The sequence below is a fragment of the Gossypium hirsutum genome, chromosome D07 (genome assembly GCF_007990345.1).
Source record: "Gossypium hirsutum isolate 1008001.06 chromosome D07, Gossypium_hirsutum_v2.1, whole genome shotgun sequence".
In the NCBI taxonomy this organism is placed as follows: Eukaryota; Viridiplantae; Streptophyta; class Magnoliopsida; order Malvales; family Malvaceae; genus Gossypium; species Gossypium hirsutum.
The window spans coordinates 19,517,694-19,528,782 of NC_053443.1; the positions used below are offsets into that span (position 1 = coordinate 19,517,694).

Here is an 11,089-nt window from a genome sequence, read left to right on the forward strand (position 1 = left end):
CCAAAATTAACATTTAAAGCCGATGGGATATTTATTGTACAAGCTAAGTGGACATCTTAACCTTTAGCCTAATTATATAAAACCAATAATTATAAAACATTTTTCATTACGTTATATCTAATGCTTCCTTTCCAAGACAAAGACTACAACTAATATCTAATAATGATAAATATCATATATCTAATGTACTTATAGATTTTGAGATCAAGATTTTCTTTTACTTATTTATTTATTTATTTATCAAAATGCAACAATAATACAACATTATTATTTCTCTTCATTTGACATTGCTTTGTACATCGATCTCAATCTTATATATAATCCTTGAGATGTTCCTTTCTAACCTTGTTTACATGACTATATTCACATTGCGTAATTAATTATTTCATTTTCATGTACTCAGATGCTTCTTCATCAGTCAATCAAAGCACCCTTTTGCCGCTCCATATGAAACATATTTACTTACAAAAGATTTTCATGGTCCCAAATCCCCTTTATTCCGAACTCACCAATTCCCTACAACTTATCCAAATGGTTGTTTTTTTTTTTACTATATATGAATAGGATATATATATATATGTATTTATATTTTTCAAGTGTTGATGATCAAAGAGAGTAGAGTAAGGTTTGAAAAGGGGTGACTAGAAAAGGAAAGGATTTTATATATTCAGCTCTGGAAATCAAGAAAAGGAAAGGAAGAAACATCTTTCATCAAATTCTCCAAGTCCCATTCTCCAACTTTTAGCTCTTCACCTATCCAAAAATTCCCAACAGCCGCATTGCCTATGTTGTCTGATTTGCTATTGTTGTTTTTACTGTTTATGATATTGAAATGGTTGTTGTTGATGTTCCAAACATCAACTGTCGTATTTTCAGTTTTAAGGTTTTCTCCAATGCTTTCTAAAGGAGGGACATATAGTTCCCTTTCTGCCCCATTCTCAACACTGCTCAACATCTCGTTTTCACCGTAAAAGCACTCTCCATTTACCCCAACCTGTGTCACACATGAGGCTGGATCGAAGTATCCGGACGCCCCGAACACGTTTAGGTCATGCTCGAGCATCGGTAATGAGTTGCCGGTGTGATTCAGGACCATGGATTGCAAGGAAGAATTGGACGATGCTGATGGTAAGTCCATGTACATAGGCAAAATGCCTTGTTCTTGCATTGACATGAGCCCTTGCATGGCATCGTTATTAGGCTCCGACGTCGATGAATTACTAACCTTTGGTGAGGGAGTGGATGATAAATTCTTTAGCCTTTTCTTTATTGTTGAATTCCAAAAGTTCTTTATTTCATTGTCTGTACGGCCAGGTAGACGAGCCGCTATTTGAGACCACCTTTGAGGGTTTCAAACCATGAATGGAAAGAGTCAGTTAAGTACTTTTCATCTGTATATATATGTTATACGGTCGACAGAAGCAAAGAAAATATAAAAATTTCAATATCATTTTCCATGCCAAGCAACGACTTTACAAAGCAGTCACATCTAATGGCAATGATATAGGCCTTGCAACTTGCATGCAAGCGAAAATGTACTAAATAAATGTTAGTTTGAGTATCTTCAACACAAAGGTTTAGTGGGGATTTTCGTTTAATATTTATTCTCCCCTAAAAATTTAGAATAAAGGAGAGAAGAAATGAACAATTATCAAGGGGTAAGGGAAGGGGCAGTCCAAGTTTAAACTTGAATTTGATGTCAACAAAGTCTTTATAACTAGTTCACTCACCATATATTTAACAGAAAAATAGAACCTTGATGGGCTAAATTCACTCTAGCTTATGTTCCTTTCAACTTAATTCATTATATCTCCATAAACATGAAAGAAAAAGAAAATCCAACTACTCAAAATTAACTAACATGGCTTATTCGTGGGTACATATTGTTACTTTGTCCTCACACTTTAATAATTGATACTTGCTTTTGCTTCTCTCTCCACCACCTACTCTAAAAACCCCATTGACTCGAGGCTTTATGCTTTGCATGTGCAAAGCAAACAAACAAGGAGAGATCTTGATTGATGTTTCTCTCCTGAAATCACTCTAAAATTCTCTTTCCACATCAGCTTTTCAATTAGCCTTTTATGTTTTGGTTTATTTGTTTGTTTTTTTCTCAATTTTGCAACTTAGTCATAAGAGAATGACTACTAAGTTGGAATTTGAATCGTAGATATATTATATTCCTAGACCACACAAAGAGGGTTAGCCTTTTTCGATCCCAAAAAACTTCACTTTTTTCATCTCATAATTTTAATCCAACTATATATCCAAGGCATCCGATATGAAAGTTCAAGTTTTAACTGTGGAGGCATCCCTTTCAAGAGTACATACACGTGATAGAGGCAAAAAGTATTGCTCTATTTTCTTTTCACTCTAATTAGGGATTGAGATCAATGTAATCATTTAAGTAGAATACTAAGGTCATATGCCTATTTTGTCAATGAAATGATAAAGAATGTAGAAGTTAAGGCTCACCTCATGAAGAAAGCAATTAGAATATTTCTATCTATCTATTTATCATTGCTCAGCATTAAAATGCACGTAAAGTATGCTACACCTAGCTAGAATATCATAGCAGTAAATAACCTAGAAAACAGAATAGAGCTTGGAATTAGAAAGCATTGGAACGAGTGTTTTGTATTCAAACGTAAAATTAGGTATATATGGATAGAACAACTTTTTTTTTTTCTGGTTTAACATATAATAATATAATACAACTATTTTAGGTGATCATAATTGAGAGTTTTGCATAAAATTTTAGGTTTGAAAAACAAAAAGAAAAAACAGATTCAAAATTCTTCCTTTGGTCTTTCACTTCCATGATTTTATTCATAGAAATGTTCTTGTAGTCCTATGACCATGAGCCGAGACCCAAGAAAATGAAGCAAGGAGAGGGAAAATGTTATTAAAGTTACGGTGGAATAACACACGCACATAAAAATATAGAAATAAGCATGCATGAAAGACAAAGAAGCAGACCTGTTGCCAAGAATGGAATGTAAATGGACGATAAGCTCTTCTTCTTGGGGAGAAAAGGCTCCGCGTTTGAGATCAGGTCTCAAATAGTTGATCCAACGAAGGCGGCAGCTCTTCCCACATCTTTGCAGGCCAGCATTTCTAGCTACATCACTCCAACATCCCTGGCCATTGGTTAACATATAGTTGATGAGCTTGTCATCTTCCTCAGGTGACCACAATCCTTTCCTAAGCTTATTAGTAGTAGTACCATTATTATTATTAGTATTAGTATTAGTATTGCCTCCACTGCTAACCTTCACGGATGGATCAGGCTTCCTCATCATGGATTCAACCTCCTAATTTAAGAGCAAGCTAGGCCTTGGATCCTATCCAAGGAGAATAACAATGTTGATGGGTGTATTAATTTCTTGATCCTAACTAGTTTGATGGTAGAGATTAGTGGAGACTTTATAGAGTGAAAAGAGAAGAGGAGGCTTCATGGAGTGGAAATATTGGTGGTGATGATGATGGTGATGGTTGTGGGGTTTGCTTAGAATATAGGGAAGAAATAAGGAGAGATAGAGTTGGTTGATGGGTCTAAGTAGAAAACGGTTTGGAAGGGGACTTTAGGGAGAGAAATGGAGAAAAAGATAAGAAGAGAGAGTGGTCGTCTTGTCTTTGACTCCATGATCTTGTCTTTCTTTTTTTAACTTTACATTTTTCTTCACTCACAAGGTAATCATCATAAATGAATCATAGAGAAAAGTGAAAAATGAAAATAACAAAGAAAAATTAAAAGAAATATATAGAAATCTATAGGCTTTGTTTTGTTACCAAGCCAAGATATTTGCTTCAAATTCACATAATCTTCCTTTTGTTTTTTCTTTTATAAATTGCATGAACCCACACACGTGTATTTGAAGCTATAAATATGGAAATGGGTGACAAAATAATGGAAAAATAAATTAATAATTAATACACACTTGGCACATGTTTATTAATCTATATATAAATTATCTAAGTGTTTAAGTGGTGCATCTTTATTACACATTTAAGTTTTGATGATGGAAAAAGGGAAAAAGTAGAAGAGACTCCTTACTTTTTGATTTGATATATAATACAATTCTAATATATATATTGGGTTATACGGAGAAATTTGACAAAAGGAGGGATATGCACATTTTTGAAGGCATCTATTATTATTATTATTATTATTATTATTTGAGATGAGGATGGAAGTATAGGTGCTCATGGATCAGGTAGGATCGGGTTTGGGTTGCGTCAGGTTCGGGTCGGGTTTAAGTATGATATTAACATATTAATGCTTGTTTAAGTCTGGTTTAGCTCGAAATTTGGGCCTAAAATTTTGTTCAAACCCGTCCATATTTGCAAAAGACTAACCCAAACCCATTTTAGGTCCGCCTATATTATTTTTTAATTATTATTATTTTATTTTAATATTTACATTAGAATAGTATTATATATTTAGTATATGTTTATTTTTATAATGTGTTAAAAATTATATAATATATAAAAATTACATGATATAAAGTATTATAAACTTAAAACGGGTCGGGCTGGGCTTGAGCCTGGTCCATATTTTAAACAGGCCTAACTTTTTTGTCCAAGCCCATTTTCCAGGTCTAACATTTTTGCCCAAAATCTCCCAAATTTCGTACGGGCATTTGGGCTTGAGCGGGTAGCCTAATCCATGAATAGGTCTAAATAAAAATAATAGGATTTGAGTCTATGTTAAACGAGTGTAGCCATCCCAAGTTTAGTAAACATACCATGTAGTTAAGATATTATTTATATTATTATTTGATACTAGGGGTGAGCATTCGATCGAATCGAATCGAAAATTTTCGAGTTAATCGAGTTTTCGAATCTCATTTTATCATCCTAACTTTATTTGAAGTTTTCTCGAATTGAGTCGAGTGAGATGGAATTCGAATCGAATCGAATATATTTGTTCGAGTTAAATTTTAAAAAATAATTTTGGGTCCTTGTAACCATTGTCACCCATCGTAATAAAATTTGTCCACCTTAATTAAATTTTTTATTAACTTTCATCACCTCATAATTTATTTATTAAATTTTTATATACTGGTTAGCTTCTTTTCTTGCTTAGTTGTTTCAATTATTTTCAGATTCTTTTCACTATGTATTTTGGAATTAAATAATATATTAAATGTAAAAATATGATTTTTTAATAAAATTTATTTTAAAAATAAAATGTAAAATTTATACCAATATAAAATTTTAACACGAATATTTTATGGCATAATTAATAATTCAATTTTAATATAAATATTCAATATGACTAAACAATTCAATCATATAAATAATATAAAATGTGAAATTTAATTTAATAATATAAATAGTAGATATAAATAAAATTATTACTATTTATGTTTAGTGATTTTTTTTTTGGATAATTTTGATTTTTTATTTGAGAGTAAAGGGTGAGAAGTAAAAGTTTAGGGGGAAAATAAAAAGTTTTGGGGAATAAAAGTTTGAGGGAAAGTAAATAGGGGGAGTAAAATTTTGGAGGGAAAATATTAAAAAAAATTGGAGGGGGGAGGGTTTGGGGTAGATGGGAGGTGGGAGGTGGGATGAGAAGGGAATAAAAGTTTTAGGGGAAAAGTGGGAAGAAGTAAAAATTGTGGGGGAAAATAAAATGTTTTGAGGGTTTTTGGGAGTAAAATTTTGAGAAAAAGTAAATAGGAGAGTAAAATTTTGGTGGGAAATGAATTTTGGGTAGATTGGGGGGTCGGGAGGGGAGGGGAGTAAAAGTTTTGGGGGAAAAGTGGGAAGGAGTAAAAGTTTTGAGGGAAAAGTAAAAAGGTTTGGGTGTTTAGGGTAAAAATGTAAAATATTATAGTTTGATATTCGAATTATTCAAGTTATTCGAATTCGAAAACTCAACTCGATTCGAACTCGAAATTCGAAAAAAAATTCGAGTTGATTCGAATAACTCGATTAACTCGAATAACTCGATTCGTTTAACTCGAAATTCAAATTTTTTTTCGATTTTTTCGAGTCGAATCGAGTTTTGCTCACCCCTATTTGATACATAGACATCTATTATTTTAAATGTTTTATTATTATTAAATATTAAATGTATAGATATAAATTAAACAAAAATATTTTTTTTCAATAATGACATAAAAATAATTCAATGTATCAGAACTCCAAAAGTAAATATGATATATTTCTCTTGCCAAAAATTGATATATTTCGAGTTAATGCAATTATCATATTTAAATGTATAATTTATATGATGTTAAAAAGGATTAAATTTAGTTTGAGTTTCATATGGGTAGCCATCACTATTCTTTCTCAATTTTAAAAGAAAAGAAACACTAGAAAGGGATATTACCATATCTCCCATATGTTAGGCTGCTAAACACAGTTATGAGAGCCATCCTAAAAAAAACACTTTGTGTGGTCTATTAATATAATAATGTTAATGCATCAATATCTAATTGTAACACTCAAAAATTAGGGGTTAAAATTTATAAAGTTATGAAAAATTGAGCCCTAAAATTAGTGGTTAACAGCTTAGTGAAGCCCTTAGAGAAACAAAGTTTAAGTCACATTTTTTTCTTTGCATATTTCCTTTTTGTTTTTCTGCAATTAAGGATGAAAACTAAATTAGTATAAGAAATGGGAAATAACCCAATGGCTAATCGTTAGTTTGAAGTTTTATCCATGCCAATTTCCTTCCTCTTTTATTAAATTTAGGTAGATTAGGTAATTTACCACATTAGCCCTCTAAATTTTACTTAATTTTACCATTTGGTCCCTTTCTTAATCATTATAGGATTTTGATTATCTTTTTCAACCTTATTTAGAATTTATTTTCTCTCTTCTTTAAATCCATCTTTTTCTTTTATTCTTTCACTTTTCTTTTTCATATTATTTTGCTGAAAATTTATTGTTGAATATCGAACCCGAATTCCACCCTATCCAATTTGTTCTTGGTATTGTTTTAGCGTAACACCGTCAAAATTCATTTCTAACGTGCCAAGATTGGTAAAAATTCTTATTTTTAATTCTATACAACCCTAGCATTTTGAAATAAATAACGTTCTTGTCAATCTTTCAATCAATTTCGAATCTTTTACGAGCTTTCTCGAAAATCTTGATAAATTCGATAAATCTTGAACATCGATAAGTAATTCTTGCATTTTTTTCAATCGAAAGACCCAATGTAGGTGACACTTGGATAAGATTTGGATGTAAGGATCGTTGTATGAGACCTTGAAAGTCAAGTGTATGTTCTTTATGAGAAAATTGAGTTTATAACCATATGCTTTAACGTTACCTAACTTCTTACAATAGCGACACATTTGTCTCGCTTCTTTGATGCTATCAAAACAGAAGCTTGCCTATCTGCCTTACTATCCGAACCAAACTCATTGTCGAGTTTGTCTTTACTCAACAAATGACCATTCACATCCTCGAACGAGAGTTTGTCTCTACCATAAATCATGGTCTCCCTGAAAGACTTGTATGAAGAGGGTAAAAAGCACAATAATAGCATAGTATGATCTTCACGGTAAATATTAACCTCAATATTTTTTAAATCATTCAAAAAAGTAATAAATTGACTAATGTGATCTCTAAGAAACTTAACTTTGTTCATGTGAAAGATAAATAGACGTTGTTTCAACACTAAACAATTAGCTAGAGACTTAGTGGCATAAAGAGTTTCTAACCTTTTCCACAAGGCGGATGAGGATTTCTCCATCAATACCTCGTACAATACCCTATTTAGAAGGCACAACTGGATTGCAAACAGGGCCTTTTCATCAAGCTCTTAAGCTTTTTCTTGATAATGATATTTTTTAGGCCGGTCTGAACTAGAATTGCCATCATCCAAACTTGCCACAGATTGAAATTTGTGACACCATCGAACTTCTCAATGTCAAACCTTATTTTTGCCATCTTTGAACAAGTTGATTTACGAAAATTGAACTAGCTCCGATACCACTTGTTAGGGATCGACCTGATTAAGTAACGAACAAATAAAAACTAGAGGAAGAAATTAAGAAATTGAACACACAAATTTCACAAGGAAAATCCCCTTCAAAGAGGATGAAAAACCACAAGTAAAGATAATTTTACTATAATGTCAAAAGAACGAAGGGTACAAAAGATGGAGATAAAAACTAAATCTTGAAACTCGAAAACAAAGAACTCTCAAAACGTAAATACAAAATTCTCCAAAAGTGTTATGAGTTATAATCTTTTTGTCGAAACCATTTTTATATTTCGAAAAAAAAACGGGGATCGACTTTTTAAAATGGAAATGGGAGTTGCCACCGATCTTTTAATGAGGTGTGATCGGATCACCTTGAAAACGATTTTAGGTCTACAAATCTTGAGAAAATAGGTTCGGGAGTCGGTTATGCACGAGGAAGGGTTAGCACCCTCGTGACGCCCAAAATTGGTACCGAATTGATTGTTTAATGTCTTAATGTCGAAATTTTGAAAAGATTTTAAAACTCGATCCTTTTATTTTTTGACTTTGAAAACCTATGTATTTTGAGAAGGATATTGGATTATTTGGGTCAAATGAGAAAATCAAAACCTAGTAAGTTAGGGCTCGATTTCACAAAATCCTAAATATCGAATATTGCCTTTATTTGCATTTATTAGAAAAATCCTTGTCTCGAGAGAACAATATGTCATATCCAATGCGTTAGGACACCACGTATCGAATTCTCGAGAATGAGCTTTTTATTTAGAAATCATAAGGTTTTATTACAAAAGAGGTGCTCGGCTATCTAAATTCCTCGGAGAAATTGAAGCCCAGTAAGTTAGGGCACAATTCTCTCGAGGATCATGAACACCAAGTATTTGAAAGCTTATGGATAAACGATTTCAATATTTTCCTAAATGGATGTAACGCGATTTCCATGTCCCTCGCTCAAAAGGAAAATCTGGGTCCGTAGCAGAGTCATTCACGTAATTGATATCTGAGGGCCCATAATAAGTACCGAAGAATATACAAAAGAATGCATAAATTCATGAATAATTATTTGTACCATATGATTATGAATGAATGAATAATAATTTAGAAGAAAATTCAAAAGAATGAAAGAATCTGGAATTATTTGTAAAGAATAAAAATATTGGCTCAGTAATAATTGCAAAGATGTATTTCATTAAAATAACAATGTTCAGACATGAGCCTATTTCACAAAGGAATTTCTATTATTTCTAGGCTAAAAACAACAAAAATGTTCTGGACATTACTCTAGATAAGCTCTAAAAACTATAGGGATTTCTTCCGCAGTCTAATTGCTTAGAACACTCCCAGGGTTATAAGGGTTGATATCTAACAAGGTCCCTTTTCATTTGTCTTTAAATATGCCATTGATGTGAACACTCCCCAACTCTGTACGTATGTTTTCCTCCTCTTTAATTTCCTCACAAAGCTTCATCCCCTTGTCGTCTATCATGTCCTAAACCAAGGCCTTAAATTCCACACTCTCTAGGGTCTCGGGCCCTCTCTCGTGATGGAAATCACCATAGCTTCCACCTGAATCAGAAACAACTAATCCTCTTCCTACTCTCACGTCTACCTCATTATCAGTATGATTGGGTAGTGGATTTTATGCACTAGACGAGTCATCAAATCTGACAGCACCCATGTTAATGAGTTTTTCAACCAGTTTCTTGAAGGCAATGCAGTTCTCTATTGAATGCCCCGTAATTCCCGCATGGTAGTTGCATTGTGTGTTCACGTCATACCATTTGGGGTACGGGGGCTGTATGGGCTTTAAGTAGAAGGGGGACACCACACGTGCATCAAATAAGCTTCAGTATAACTCACTATATGACATCGGAATTGGTATGAACTGGAGCTTCTTAGTACCTGGTTTCACTCCAGATTCTTGCTTTAAAGGGCTCTGATGGCTGGTGGTTTCCGTCTTTGGTCGGCCCGCAGTGATTGGTTTTTAGTGGCCCTTGTTATACCTGCCTGCATTATCCCATTTATTCCCCTTCTTCCTCGGGGCCTTTGTAGTACCTAGGTACTCCACTCTCACCTGCTTTGTTTCAGTCGGGTTATCGAGAGCAACAGGAAAATTTTTCCTCACATTGGACCTTGGGTCTGTCAAGCAACCCGCTAGTGTTGCTGTACCAGTCTGATACTGTTGTGATCTGATAGTAAAGAGTGCCCCTTGTGGACACCCATCTGGCTGGACTTGGACACTTGTTGGAGTATAATCTAGGGAATGGGCAAGATCCTCATTATCAACCCCAAAGTGGACCACCGGTCCTTTTTTTTCTAACTCTCCAACTAGCAATCGGTTGAACTGGCTCATCATGGTTCTCCGTAATTCTAGCATCTGATCTCTCATCTCCTGTTGAAATTCAGTCAATTGCTCCTGCATCTGTATCTGCATTAGCTCCAACCTTTGTTCCATTTCTCTAACCTTTGCTTGGATACAGTAAAGGTGTTGGGTTGGTTGGTTTTCCAGGTTAGCTGAAATAAACTTATTCAATTAGACTCCTTCAATGAATTTATGCATGCGATGTCATGTAATGCAAATGCATGAAATGAATGCCTAAAGAGACGTTGATTTTGATACAATTACATTTAGGAAACATTTCTAGAAAGCAAATGCCTTTACATAAAGCAGATGCATGTACGGCCTCGCCCTTATATTCCAAGAAACAACATCGATCTTTTTCTTCATCCATACGTTTGAGGTAATCTCGCCAATAGATGCCATTGCTAGCTCTTTTTCTTGATCTTGGTCGTGATCCATCATCTGCCCATCTTCATAAAGCTCATCAGCTTCTTTAAGGGAGTTGAAACGTCGAAGGCTCTTGGACAATCGTCTCGAACCCTCAGGCCACAAAGCAAGGTCACGAACTCTTCCATCGATCTTCTTGTGTTTCTCAGAATATATTCAGACAACCGTATTGTTTTCCACTTTATCAAGGAATCCGTATTCCATGACAAGCTTTCTAATTTAGTAATTGGATTTGGATCAATATCTCTTTCCTAAGATGCAAATGCAATGCAAAAATGATCAAAGCACAACAAGCGGGGTTAGTACAAAATAGAAGCAAACAAGGAAAACAAAAGTACCTAGTCGGGTACTACTAG

General features: G+C 33.7%; 1 protein-coding gene across 1 annotated transcript; it reads right to left on the minus strand.

Moving 5' to 3' along the window:
* Window positions 1–205: 205 nt before the first annotated feature.
* On the minus strand, window positions 206–3,618 carry LOC107954281 (transcription factor MYB46). The gene is made up of 2 exons (XM_016889794.2): window positions 2,980–3,618; window positions 206–1,340 (listed from the first exon to the last, which is right to left on the minus strand). Exons 1-2 carry the CDS (start codon window positions 3,300–3,302, stop codon window positions 668–670), a joined length of 996 nt encoding a protein of 331 aa, XP_016745283.2. The 5' UTR covers window positions 3,303–3,618; the 3' UTR covers window positions 206–667.
* Between the last annotated feature and the right edge of the window lie 7,471 nt (window positions 3,619–11,089).